Raw genomic sequence first — 15,006 nt, forward strand, 5'->3', positions numbered from 1 at the left:
CAACAATTCTCTAATCTACAATTGCTCCTACCCAACTGGCGTATGTCACGTGCTTAAATTGTATGTCACCTTCATTTCCCTAATGCCATCCGACTATGTTGAAATTGTGAATTAAAATGAGAGGTGGATATGCCACGTGAGCAAAGAAGACTTGGCGTTAACGGTGGTGCCTGACTGCCTGTAACACACGTGATGAGGCGGCGCACCGTGATGAGGCCAACAGAAGCGGTGGAGGCCGGTGAAATTGCTGGTGATGGCGCGTGGGTCAAGTTGATCAAAAAAAAAAAAAAACGGAGAGGAGGAGGAGGAGCGGTAGACGGAGGGAGGAGCTCCCACCTTCTCCCCGGTGGACGCTCTCTTGTGAAGATAAAAACACTCACGGAGAGAGGGAGCTCACTGGAGGAGGTGAGAGAGAGAGACGAGCTCCATAATTTGGGAAATTGCAGATTGCGTTGAATAATGGTTTATTTACTTCTGAGCCAGCGAAATTTTGGATTTTTCCATCTTCTGTTCATACATATGTACGTGAAGATGATCCTTTTCCTGGTAATAATCAGATGGCATTTAATCTCTTACCTATAATTATTCTTGTTACAGATTTCTTAAAGGGCAGGATCTCGATGGTGTGCTTCCACCTTCCCTGGCGAAGCTTCCCTACCTAAAGACGATGTAAGAAGAGTCACCAACCATTTGTTCCTGAAAATCAATTTGAAGCTTCTAATCTAACAGCCCATTTTCCTCTTGCTTGTAGTGACCTCACTCGAAACTATCTCACTGGTACAATTCCACCCGAATGGGCTTCTACAAAGTTGAAATTCCTATAAGTTATTGCTGAATGTTAAATCGCTGCTTATCTCAAAAGTTAAAGTTAAATTGAAGCTGATAGAAAAATAATTTATTTAATTTATATTTTAACGCTCTCGTCTAAAATGTGGGCTAAAACTCTTCCTTAAAATGAGAGGTAAATGATGGAGATAATGTTTGAATTCAGAACTTTGACTCTAATACCATTTTAAAATACTACTTATCGTAAAGGTTTAGGCTTTTATGATGAAAGGCAATTTAACACTGAATTCATGTCTTGGGTTAGCCCGTGAATGGTCTTTCTTATTGCTTTAAGCTGATTCACTGCAGGTCCATTACTGTAAATAAGTTATCAGGGCCAATCCCAAGCTACCTGGGAAACATTACCACTCTTGTATACATGTATGCTCGTATTGTATCTTTCTTGCTCACCCTTTTTTAATCTAGTAGAATGCAACATAGTTTGATTTGCTTTAGCTCAGCTTTAATATTGATGAAGACTATATTTTCAGGAGCATAGAGAACAATCTGTTTTCTGGAATTGTTCCCCCTGAGCTTGGGAGTTTGGTTAACCTGGAGAATCTGTCAGTGTTTCTTTTTTAATCTTTCTATTCATTTTCAAAGATTTGACAATTCTTTTCTTAATTATCCACTAAGTTGAACTGGTCTGAACATCCTATTTGATGACTGCAGTATTCTTAGTGCTAACAATCTCACTGGAGAGTTGCCAAAATCTCTCACTAATCTAACCAAATTAATGGAACTGTAAGTGGTTGCAGCCCATTTCTATACTTCATAGTAATTTTATATATTTACTTGAAAAGCTTCAGCTCTCTATGTTATTTAATCTTGTTTCCAATTTGGCTATATGCAGTAGGATTAGCAGTAACAACTTCAATGAACGAATACCTGACTTTTTTCAAAGTTGGAAACAACTTCAGAAATTGTATGTGGTCTATTTTTTTTTTTTTTCCCCATAATGTTAAAATCTCTTCTAGTAGAACATTCAGATTCTAACCCATTAGAATTTTGTTTTTAACAGAGAGATTCAAGCTAGTGGTCTTGAGGGTCCCATTCCCTCTAGCATTTCTGTCTTGAGTAGTTTAACCGAGCTGTAAGTTCTACCTTCGAGGTACACTAGGATTCCATAATCTCTTTTGCATCTTCTTGTGATACTCAAATTAACATGACTTGTTGCTTAAGAAACTAACAGTTATTAATAATGCACTTTAATGCAGAAGGATTAGTGACTTACTTGGTGAGGGTTCTGAATTTCCATCCTTAAGTAACATGACAGGCATGAAAAGATTGTATGTGAATCATTTTTCTGTAAAATTTCAAGAACTAAAATGATACAAATTTATAGCAATTTTGCTTAGATAATGGCGGTTGATATTGCAGGATGTTGAGGAGCTGCAATCTCTCTGGACCAATCCCTGCATTTATATCAGAAATGACACAACTACAAATTCTGTAGTTCTTCTTTCCTTTCTGTTTTCCTCTCTTTTTTTTCTTTCTCCATACGGCTATTCTTTTTTAAAAAATAAAAATAAAACATTATAAGAACTCAGCTCTACACTTGTGTTTTCTCAAATTAAATGTTTAGTATTTTTTTATTTTAAAACACAACGAAAGAAAAAGTCAATTATGTTACATTTATCAATAAATAAATAAAAAACACAATGAAACAATTTCTTAAGTGAACCCCACCTAAAGACACTTTTCACTCACCAAAAAACACTTCTCACATTTATTTTTTTTGATAAGTGACACTTCTCACACTTCTCACATTTATGTCACATTAAAACACCTTTTCAAATGAAACACATAAACCACTTTTTAAATCATTACCAAACATATTGAGTCTTATGTCTTAGTCATTTTCTGTTTTTATAATTCCTTCATCATTATATCCATGCAGAGATCTTAGCTTCAACAGATTGGAAGGAAAGGTTCCAGATTTTGAAGGTCTAGCATACTTGCAAAACATGTAAGTGTAGAGTCGAAACCCTAAATCTAGCTCTATTGTCGAGAAGCTCAAATAAAAAATTAAAAAGCACACAGAATAATTATTTGGCTTTTCTCCTATCTTCATAGGTGAAGATATAAGGAATTTCACTGTCATCAAAGACAATATATTGCTTATGATTGCCACACTCACACACATACATTGTCATCATCAAAAAAGTATATTTTACAGTCGAATTTTCCTCCTTTAGTGATGATATCGGTAAGTGTTTAACCAGAGCGTGATTATGTTGCTATTTGAACAGGTTTTTGACAAGCAACTTGCTAAATGGGCCTATTCCAGACTGGATCAAAAGCCGGGGTAGTAGCTAGTATATAATTCATCTTGAACTCTATTTGAAATTTGGATGACATGTTTCTTTTTCTGTTATTTTTTAAGTTTATCAAAAAAAAAAATTTATATTTATGCAGATATATAATCTTTGCAGACCCCTTTATGGTCAGTGGGAGATCTCCTTCATTCATATTGTATGAGTGAATCCAACTGATTTTGCTACCAGCATAGATTTACTTGCACCATTTGACTCCAGTAAAAAAGAGCGGAGGGATTTTTTTTTTTCCCATTGTTATGTTGGATCTCTGTTATTTGGAAAGACAATGTTAACAAGTAATTTGGAGTTGGTTATGGAAGTTTGGTGGTCTTAGCTTGAATTGATAGGTTAAACTGCTGATTTAGAGTACATGTTAGATGCAGTCAGCATACTACTTCTATAAGGGCCAGATGTTATCCGTCTAGGTGTTTCAGGAATATTCAAATGAATTCCTTTTGAAATTATCTTTATTTTATCAAAACCTTTTCAAATATACCTTTTCTTTTCTTAAGGATTTATAATGAGTTATTAATGAAAATTCGTTTTTGTGCAGCCAAATAGATCTTTCATACAGTAACTTTTCAGAAAGCTCTGCACCACCTACTTGTCGAGAAACTCTGTAAAAACTTTTCTTATCCTTTTTAATCTTAATTTAATTTTACTTGAAATTTTTATACTTACCCTCTTTTAAACTTTCTAGTTTTTGAAAACTAACTAGGTTCTCATTTCATCATGAATTTGTTTGATAGCTTCTCTGGACAGGACAACTTGTAAGCTTTTGTAAACTTAGAAGAAGAACCAATTTTTTTTTTTTTTTTTTTTGCTTTTATTTTGGAGAAGCATTTCCTTCTTTCATTCTAATATTGCTAAAGTTCACACTTCTTTATTGCATGCCACTAATTAAGAACACTTGGCGGCGAGTGCCTGCGGACCTATCCATGCTCAAAAGGTAATTATGTTACTTTTTTAAAATTATGAGGTGTATGCTTTAATTATGTTTTCTGACCTTCCTTTTGATATTTTCTTTCATAAATGAAAAAAAAAAAATGATAACTATTTCATCTTTTTATTGGCGATCAAGTAAATGAAACAAGACAAAGTTAATTTCCATTTCTTATATCTTATTTCATTAAAATGCTGTTGTTTTTGTTTCTGGGTAGATCGCTATTCATTGCTTATAAATTGCGGTGGAAGTGCAACCACTATTGGAAACATAGAGTACGAAGGGGATCAAAACCAAGCAGGTCCAGCAAAATTTGTTCCTAACACCGCTAGTTGGGGATTCAGTAGCAGCGGAAATTTTTGGGATGTCAACAGTACCTCAGATCAATACATAGCAAATAATGTGTCGATACTGAGAATGAATAACTCTGAATTATTCACGAGTGCACGGCTCTCTCCTCTTTCTCTAACATACTATGCATGGTGCTTGGCAAATGAAAATTATACTGTTAAACTGTACTTTGCAGAGATAGTATTCAAAGACAACAAATCCTTTTATAGTCTTGGAAGGCGGATGTTTGATGTTTATATCCAGGTACATGGTTATATTTGTTTTGCTTATGCATACATAGAACACAATTTTATTGATATAATTTATTGCAGGAAAAACTTGAGTTGGAGGATTTTGATATTGAAAATGCTGCACAAGGGGTTGATAAAGCAGTTGTTCGGGAATTTAAAGCAATTGTGAGCAATAAAGTTTTACAGATCCGCTTTCACTGGGCTGGGAAAGGGACAACAGCTGCACCAGAGAGAGGAACATATGGTCCTCTCATCTCAGCTATCTCTGTTGAATCTGGTAACCATTTCATGAATTACGAGAATATTTTTACTGTCCAACTTCTTCCATACTAATTAGATTGATGAACAATAAAAACAAAGCACGATATAGTTCAAGTAGAACCCATGATTATTTACTGTCAAAAATATTACTGAAAACAAGATTAAACTGCTAGTAGATGGAAGAAATCAAAATTTTTATGATCTTCTTTATACTCTTACTCTGATATCATGTGTTTGAACCATCCATTCATATCTTGTTTTAGATTGGTCCACCTATGTCTATCTGTATGGTACTACACTACTTGTATTCCAGAATGCAACTTATAATCAGTTTCCTTAACTACTTATCTCTTTTGCAGATTTCAGCCCCCCTAATGATGACAAGAAGATATTCATTATTGTTGGAGCTGTAGTATCAGCCATATTGGTCATTTTTATGATTTTAGGCTTTCTAATGTGGAAAATTTACATAGGAGGCAGGATATCAAGGGAAAAAGGTAATCACCAGGCGCTCATTTTCATGCAAACATTAGAAATGATAATTGTTATCTTCTCCAACTATTCACGAAGTTGAAATAACGTATATATTTACCAACTTGTATATACTATTGCAGTCTGCGTGTTGTATTGTTTAATATTTCCCTTGATGAAAAACCAGTAATCCAAAGTACACCATGAAAGAAAGTATACTGTTGCTGGATTGCATAGCATAAGAATCTGTCTTCATGATAGTTTTCTTTGGCTTTTCCTGTACTTGTATTGGAGTTAGTTAGTTTCAATCATAATCATATATGATATGACCAGATCGTACTGAAATTTGAGATCAATGTTTTTTAATAGAATCTAAATGAAGGCATATTTACATGAGAGATGGATAGCTTGAGATCACTGCGTTGAGTAAATGGGAGAGATAAAAGATTATAGATTTCAATTAACTCTCTTTTTGAAATGTCCTCTAAATGATCTTATCATAAGTGTTGCAGAGAACCAAAAGGCACATCTCTTGGTAATAGGCACCAATGAAGCTCCCTTTTTATTTGTTTTTTTTTTTTTTTTTTGATTCCCAATACACTTCTGACTGCTGAGTAGACGTAGGAAACAAAATGAAACCCTAAATCTAGTAAACTTCGGGTATATGTGGTTGACCAACAGCAGTATGGTACTACTTTCTCACCGCATTTGTTTGGTCACATTCTATATGACATCTTCTAAGTAGTCAATAGACACAAAAATACTAATTAAAAAAATAAATCATATCATTTATAAGGTGTAATCTAACATCTTAGCCCCACCTTTTCATTCATTTGACAAAGCTGAGAGGATTAGATCTGCAAACTGGTTTTTTCACCTATAGGCAAATCAAAGCAGCCACTAACAACTTTGATGCTGCAAACAAGATTGGGGAAGGTGGTTTTGGATCTGTATACAAGGTATTCCACAATGTCATCTTCCTTCAATTTTAGGATATCTATTTTCTTTTTCTTACTTATCCGTGTTACCTAGAGGCATCTCATTAGATCATGAATACATACCTAAAGATGTATATTTTTTCTATTTCTGATGCAGGGTATACTGTTAGATGGTACTATAATTGCAGTTAAGAAACTTTCTTCAAAATCAAATCAAGGAAATCGTGAATTTGTGAACGAAATAGGAATGATATTTGCTTTACAACACCCAAATCTTGTTAGATTCTATGGATGTTGTGTTGAAGGAAATCAACTATTCTTGGTATATGAGTACATGGAAAACAATAGCTTGGCACACGCTTTGTTTGGTAAGCTTTTTCACTTTCGTATTCTACATTGACTAAAGCATAGGAACCTAACACTGCAAATGATCTATATAAGAAACTAAGTTGATGAATTCCCCATTGGACTATCTATGAAAAATATAGGTCCAGATGAATACCGGTTAGAATTGGACTGGGCTACGAGGCAGAAAATATGCATTGGCATAGCAAGAGGTCTGGCTTTCTCGCATGAGGAATCAACCTTGAGAATTGTTCATAGAGACATCAAAACTACCAATGTGCTATTGGATACAGACCTTAATCCAAAGATTTCTGACTTTGGTTTGGCCAAGCTTGACGAAGAGGAAAACACCCACATCAGCACTCGAGTTGCTGGAACCATGTAAGCTACATCTTTCCCTCACTCTTTCAATTTGGAGACTACTTGTTACTTTTCTGTTTGGCCTCCCTAGTTATCGACTAAGAGATAACTGGGACAGATATTAACCTTAATGTCTATGTGAGATGCTGCCCTGAAACCGAACCAGAACAGCTGCAGCATTTAAAGTCTGCATATTCGAAAAGTTTCCATATGGAAACTGTTCTAAACATGAAACATGAACTAATAATTTGGACAAACTTGTGTCCAAATATCTGCCTATTCGACCCTTAACGTAAGTGCTACCCCTAAATATATACTCCCTTGGTTTAAATTAAGAATTAAATAATTTAGAGAAACTCGTGTCCAAATATTCAGTTTCCCTATAACAATGCTTTAATTCCCATTTCAAATATTCTCAAAAACTGCTACAATGTCACCAAGTGAAACAGAGGAATTTTTGACATCTTGTGGAATTGTAAAACCAACCCCATTAAATTTGAGCTCAATGACCAGACAACTTGTGTGGGCAATGGTACAAGACTACATCAGTTATCTATTTGCATGTTGCAAAAGTAATGAAATTATCTTCTTCCCTGTCGGTAATAATTTTGTGTATCTTTAATGGAATGGATAACTTCTCAATTCTAGTAGCTTATTGATTGCATAACTGAATGCTAATGCAAGAGAAACATGAGGTGGTAACTAAGTTTCTATTCATGATCATGTTGGACTTTTTCGAATACATAAGATAAGAGCTTCATACTAGTGAACCAGGGAGTCAAAATAAAATCTTTATTTTGCTGAGGATACATGGCGCCAGAATAGGCATTATGGGGTTATTTAACCTATAAAGCAGACGTCTACAGTTTTGGAGTTGTTGCATTGGAAATTGTTGCTGGGAAGAACAACATGAAATACCGACCAAATGAGAATTATGTATGCTTACTAGATTGGGTAAGATTTGATCTTTTCCTTTTAATATTTGAATTTGAAACATGGCCCAGAGAAGGGTTGCTTCTTTGTGGCTTTCCGCTTAACTTAAATAAACTAAACTAGGTTGAGATTGACTCATTCACTTTAGGCGTGAATTCAGCTACATGTATATTTTATTTTTCTACTACTTGTTTTGGCTACTTTGTTCTTTTCTTTTTATTTGCTACATTTCATTTCCAATCTCTTCTCTATGCTTCTTCCAGGCCTTTGTTCTAAATCAAAAGGGTAATCTAATGGAGCTGGTCGATCCAAAGTTGGGTTCCGAGTTCAACGAGGAGGCAATTAGAATGATCAAAGTAGCTCTATTATGCGAATTCATCACCAGCACTTAGACCCACCATGTCTGCAGTAGTAGTGAACATGCTTGAAGGCCGAACTGTTGTTCATGAACTTATAACGGATCCAAGTATATATGGCGAGGAATTGAGGTTTAAAGCCTTAACACACCCATTTGATGTGGTCAATGAAGCTGATAGACTTATTCAGTCATTAGATTCAACATAGCTTGCCTCTTCTTTTACATCTTTTCTGGATCTCTATCTAATTAATCTTGATTTTTCGGTACTGCCATGCAAAACGCTTTTTTCTAATTGGAAAAGCATTTGCTTCACCAACTCCAATCCGGAGGGGGGGTTTTGGTACTGTTGTTATTTATCACATTGTAAACTTGCAGATGAATATGTTCTGTAAGATGAAGCAAAAGATATTTGATCAAATTGATTTGATCTTAATGTCCCACATGAGTTAAGTATGATCTTAATTATGTGTATGTAACTTCTTAGACACCCTTTTCTTGCAAGCGGGTTTTAAGAGTGAGTTCTACTCAAGATTTGTATCCTAATGTGTCCTAAGAGAGACAATTTGCAGATTCAAGAATAATTTCCATATACATAAATGTTGAAGTTGCTTATGAACTTTGTCAAGCAATCATGCAATCATATGCACTGATCTTTCTTGCAACAGACATTCTCTCCAAGTGTTGCGAACTTTGAATTTGTCTTTTGAGAACGGACTGCGAGATCTTTGTAATATCCTCGATTTGATGTGTTCCCCCAATCTATAATCATTTGAAAAGATGGTTCCATTCAACTTTAAACATGTAAAATATTAAATTAAAGAAAAATAATTCATTTCTTTTCCGTTCATTGAATTTTTATCATTAAAAATTGAGAGAATGAGAAAATGATCGGTAGATTAACCGTTTACCCCCTACTGACTGCGACCGAGCCGACATTTACCACCTACCACCAGAAGTTGGTCGGTAATCGATTAAGGATTTCTATACCAAAGGCGGTTCGATTTGGTTAATTGGTATATATATCTTTTTGTCGGTTAACTGAATTAACCAATAAGTAACCGAATTAACCAATAATAAATATAATTAACCCATAAGTAATGGATAATAAATATTCTCTGACCAATTTATTAGTAGAAGTGTAGAACATATGTATGATGAACTCTTATCATATATATATATATATAAAAGCCGAGTTTTGGCTTAGAGAGTGCGTAGAATTGTGACACGTGTCCTCAACCGGTCCTATTAGAAAGTACCTACAATTGCGACACGTGGCGTTTTAGATGTTAGCCTTTTAGTGAGACAATTAAAACATAGGAGTTTTATTTGTAATGCATTGAATTGTCTAAATGAGGAAAACAAAAAGTTTTCAAATTCTCACTTTCTCTCTCTCTTTATCTAATTTTATTTTCATCTTCTCTTGCTTTATGTTTATATCTCAATATAAGACAATTAAAACGTATAGGTTTTATTTGTAATATATTTAATTGTCTTAATGAAGAAACAAAAGGTTCACAAATTCTCTTGCCTATAATTACGACACGTGGCGTGAATAGTTATTCATAGCAACAACTTGAGCAATTAATTGATGACCGACAGGGCTAATGGTGGGAAGCTCATTCAGTTTTTGGTATTCGATTCATTACCCCTTTCCTTATTCAATTAAAAAAAAAAAAAAAATTGATGACTGACAATTTCGATAAAAACAACTTGGTTGATGTTGGGATTTTTGGGGCATGCTATAAAAAGGTCTTAAAATTGGCAACATCAAAGACCCAAGACATGACTGAACTTCTTGTTGAGAATCTTGTAAAAATCATCACTAGTTTTTTTTTGTTTTGTTTTTTTGTTTTTAATAAGAAATGTGTATAGTTAGATGAACACATGGTTTGACATGAAATATCTCCATTGTTGGAAATAAATTCACACTATAAGCCTACCAAATTCTGGGCCTAATGGCCAATGATAGGCCCATGAAGATATTAATTAAATAGTAAGGACTATTTAATTAAATTGATAGTCTTATATTCCAATTAGGATAATATTGGAATAAAGACGTCATACTTATCTCTATAAAATGATTACTTAAGATTATCTTTACATGATATCTGTTCAATGTTTATCTCTACATGATAGCTGTTGAGTTCTATCTCAACTCTGGACTCTCAAACCAATTCAAATAAGAAGGTCCAGTCCAAGTCTACTTCAACAGCCCGAGCCTATAAATAGGCCCCTACATAAGGTACTGAAATATCTGGAATCTTGAATCCTGAATTATCCTCACATATATTATTGAGCGTATTGAATTATTGTGCGTTGAAGCACAATATTTCTATTGGAAACTTTCTGACTTTGGCATCGGAGTGTCCCCGGTTCTCCAGGGACTCCCTTACAATATTGCTTTTTTTGTAGTGATTTGGAGTACACGAGGACGTATTGAAGATCCCGAAAAAAGCGCATTCGCCGTGTTGAAAACTGTTCTAACATCCATCATGGCTATTTCTGCACCCTGGCGCACGGCATTCTTTAGCACAGAAATATCTGGTGCTAGACTACATAATTTAGTCTACATGTCATTCACACTAATTTTCTTAAGCACAGAAATTCTTAAGCACGGCATTCACACTAATTTTCATAGAAGAATTGGTCAAAGTCACCACAATCATGTCAAAGTGATTCTAATTTCTACAATTTAGTCATGGCTGTTCTAGTTTCTACACCGTTGTGCACGGCGTTCTTATTTTCCATGAAAGATTAGAAAAACCCCCTTTATATATATATATATATATATATATATATATATATATATATTTTATTCAGTTTATTAGTTTTTGGAACAGTAATCATATATATATATATATATATATATAAGCCGAGTTTTGGCTTAGAGAGTGCGTAGAATTGCGACACATGTCCTCAACCGGTCCTATTAGAAAGTATCTAAAATTGCGACACGTGGCGTTTTATATGTTAGCCTTTTAGTGAGACAATTAAAACATATGGGTTTTATTTGTAATGCATTGAATTGTCTAAATGAAGAAAACAAAAGGTTTTCAAATTTTCTCTTTCTCTAATTTTATTTTCATCTTCTCTTACTTTATGTTTATATCTCAATATGAGACATAATTGTTTTAATGAAGAAAACAAAAGGTTCACAAATTCTCTTGTCTAGAATTGCGACATGTAGCGTTTTAGATGTTAGCCTTTTAGTGAGACAATTAAAACATAAAGGTTTTATTTGTAATGCATTGAATTGTCTAAATGAATAAAATAAAAGCTTTTCAAATTCTTTCTTTTCATGTTCTCTCACTTTATGTTTATATCTCAATGTGAGACAATTAAAACGTATAGGTTTTATTTGTAGTATATTTAATTGTCTTAATGAAGAAAATAAAAAGTTCACAAATTCTCTCTCTCTCTCTCTCTATTTTTCTTTTTATCTTCTCTTGCTTTCTCTTTATATCTCAATGTGAAACAATTAAAACATATAGGTTTTATTTATAATATATTTAATTGTCTTAATGAAGAAAATAAAAGGTTTACAAATTCTCTCTCTCTTTCTTTATTTTTTTTTTATCTTCTCTTGCTTTTTTTTTTTTTTTTTTTTTTTGACATGTCCGCACAAGAGGGAGGAGGGGGATTCGAACTAGTGACCTCCACTTCATTAAGTGTGGTCCCAGCCGATTGAGCTACCTCTTGGGGACTTCTCTTGCTTTCTCTTTATATCTCAATGTAAGACAATTAAAACGTAGGGGTTTTATTTGGAATGCATTTAATTGATATCTTAATGGAGAAAACAAAAGGTTCCCAAATTATCTTTTTCTCTTTGTTTATTTTTCTCTTTTCTTCTCTTGCTTTCTATTTATATTTCAATATTCTTTTGTAAATTTCACACTCAATTCAGGAAAAAGACGAGAGGGAGGGAGAGTGAGAGTTTCCAATAGTTGTTTCTCAATGAAAAATTATACTACAGTTCTTTTATTTCTTTTCTTTTTGCTAGAACATTTATTTTCCATTATATTAGTATTGTCATTTTATATATTTATTTTTGGTGCTTATGTTCTTCCATTTTTGTTTTTGTCCCCTATATTTTTTTCTATTTTTTTTTAAAAAAAATTTCTACTTTTACTTTCTATTTATATCAATTAATTCCAGAAAAAGACAAGAGAGAGAGAGAGAGAATTTCTATTCTTTTTTTCTCAATGAAAAATTATATTACAGTTATTTTCTTTATTTATTTAATTTTTCCTATAACAGTTCTTTTCAATTTTCCAATCATTGTTTCTCAATGAAAAATTATACTATAGTTTTTTTTTTCTTTGTTTTTTTTGTTTTGTTTTGCTTGAAAAGTTATTTTCAATTATATTAATATTTTCATATTTTTGTTTTTTAGTATCTTTATTTCCGGTGCTTATGTTCTTCCATTTTTTGTTTTTGACCCTTATTTTTTTCTTTCTAATTTATATATTATTTTTTATTCAAATGATTACTTTTCTTTTGTAAATTTTACATTGAATTCATGAAATATTAATAGTGGGAGTTTCTTTTCTAGAAACTCAATTTTTCCAATATATTTCACTCTCAATTTTTCAATCATAGATTTTTTTTTTTTTTTTTTTTGTCTTTGTTTTCCTATATGTCTTAAAATTAGTTTCTTTTACTTTTATATATATGAAGGATGGTCAATATATATATATATATATATATATATATATATATATATATATATATTTCATTATATTAGTATTGTCATTTTATATATTTTTTTTATCTTTACTTTCATGCTTATGTTCTTCCATTTTTTTTTTTGTCCCTTATATTTTTTTTTTCTATTTTTTTCTTCTTTTACTTTCTATTTATATCAATCAATCCCCAAAAAAAAAGAGAGAGAAAGAGAGAGAGAGAGAGAGATCCTATGAAAGTTTCTATTCGTTGTTTCTCAATGAAAAATTATACTATGGTTATTTTATTTCTTTATATTTTTTTTCTTATAGCAGTTCTTTTCAATTTTCCAATCATTGTTTCTCAATGAAAAATTATACGACCGTTTTTTTTTTTTTTTTGCTAGGATTGTCATTTTCAATTATATTAATATTTTCGTTTTTTTATCTTTATTTCCGGTGCTTATGTTTTTCCATTTTTTTTTTACCCTTATTTTTTTTTTCTAATTTATATATTATTTTTTATTCAAATGATTACTTTTCTTTTGTAAATTTTACATTGAATTCAAGAAATAATAGTGAGAGAGTTCGTAGAAACTCAATTTTTCCAATATATTTCACACTCAATTTTCCGATCATAGATTTTTTTTGTCTTTGTTTTCCTATGTCTTAAAATTAGTTTCATTTACTTTTATATAAGTGAAGGATGGTTGAAAAAAAAAAAAAAAAATCTATTTGACTAAACCTTTTCTAATATTTGTGGATTTCATTGGAACTGAGAAAAATATAGAAAAAAAGAGTTCTTTTTTATTATATTAGTATTTTTCATTTGTTTACATTTTTTTTTGTCCTTAATTTCTATTCTAATTTATATATTATTTTTCATTCAAATTTTATTAATTTTATTTAATAGAGGTTACAAATTTTCTTATTTATATTTAATTGACTTCTGTTGTTATTTTTGTTTTTGGGTGTTCCAATAATCCTGCCATTGTTTTTTATCTCTTTCTTTTTTAAAAGAAAAATTAAACTACCAACATTCTTTTGTTTACAAAATTAGTAAACATAATTCTAATCATATATCAATATGCTCATTTATTTTAGAACAATTCTTTATTTTTGTCAGTGGTATCATTGTTGGAATATAATGAACTTTCAGGAGTTGAACTGTCTCCTCACAAACAATTTTTTTGAGAAGTGGTATCATTGTTGGAATATAATGATTAATCAATCATTTTCTATAATTGATTAATCTAAGTTTTTATTTGGAATTTTTTTCGTTTATATTTCATTTTAAACTACATATATGGGAACAAATATTTAACACGTTTCAATTTATAAGAACAAAAATTTATGAATTTTTAAATTTATTGGATATGTGGGTTTATGCTATTAAGTAAAACTATGGTTTAAAATGATCTTATGAACATTTGTCATTTTTGGTAGATAATTTGTTAATTAAGAGAAGAAAATAAAATTTGTTGTTGATAATCTTTTTTTAAAAAAACAAAATGGTACTTAATTATATATAAAAATAAATAAATAAATAAAAAAACCAGGCGCGTAGCGCGGGCTCTAAGCTAGTTGTGTTAATTAATGGGCCCATTTGAAATTTATTTGGTTCAATAAGCAATTTTAGCCCAAAAAACCATTTGGGCCCCCAACACAATCAATTTTTAGCCCAATTAAAAAAGCTCGTGGTTAACCAATTAACTGAATCAATTTTAACAAAAATATCCATTTAATCGAAACTTTCGAAATAAATTCTTATCAAAATGTAATTAGTGAATTAACTGATTTAACCGATAATTTCGGTTAACCGACCAAAAATGGCTTTACATAATCGAATCGAATCAATACCCACTCCAAAGGACCAGATATGATGTATAGCACGTCTCTAAATTAGAATAAGAGGTGAACTACATAGGTTACTGTTTATCTTAAGTTGTTAAGAAATTATTATTTAATTAATATTTGAATAGTCAATGTTACAAAATCTTTCCAATTTTCGC

General features: G+C 31.8%; 1 protein-coding gene across 3 annotated transcripts; it reads left to right on the forward strand.

Annotated features, from left to right (window-relative positions):
- Window positions 1–221: 221 nt before the first annotated feature.
- On the forward strand, window positions 222–8,520 carry LOC132168629 (putative leucine-rich repeat receptor-like serine/threonine-protein kinase At3g14840). 3 transcript variants are annotated; one of them, XM_088512100.1, is made up of 22 exons: window positions 227–521; window positions 598–669; window positions 752–820; window positions 1,135–1,206; window positions 1,317–1,388; window positions 1,498–1,569; window positions 1,679–1,750; window positions 1,847–1,918; window positions 2,043–2,114; window positions 2,206–2,277; window positions 2,726–2,794; window positions 3,078–3,143; window positions 3,697–3,761; window positions 3,877–3,913; window positions 4,049–4,092; window positions 4,304–4,680; window positions 4,749–4,944; window positions 5,288–5,425; window positions 6,240–6,358; window positions 6,495–6,705; window positions 6,826–7,063; window positions 7,846–7,968. In XM_088512100.1, exons 1-22 carry the CDS (start codon window positions 460–462, stop codon window positions 7,865–7,867), a joined length of 2,289 nt encoding a protein of 762 aa, XP_088368226.1. In that variant the 5' UTR covers window positions 227–459; the 3' UTR covers window positions 7,868–7,968. The 3 variants fall into 3 exon arrangements, with proteins under 3 accessions (XP_088368234.1, XP_088368226.1, XP_088368233.1); XM_088512107.1 differs by lacking the exon at window positions 7,846–7,968 and adding an exon at window positions 8,239–8,520 and having other exon boundaries at window positions 228–521; XM_088512108.1 differs by lacking the exons at window positions 6,826–7,063; window positions 7,846–7,968 and having other exon boundaries at window positions 222–521; window positions 6,283–6,358; window positions 6,495–6,603.
- The last annotated feature ends 6,486 nt before the right edge of the window (window positions 8,521–15,006 follow it).

This window comes from Corylus avellana, chromosome 1 (genome assembly GCF_965113065.1).
Source record: "Corylus avellana chromosome 1, dhCorAvel1.hap1.2, whole genome shotgun sequence".
Classification (NCBI taxonomy): domain Eukaryota; kingdom Viridiplantae; phylum Streptophyta; class Magnoliopsida; order Fagales; family Betulaceae; genus Corylus; species Corylus avellana.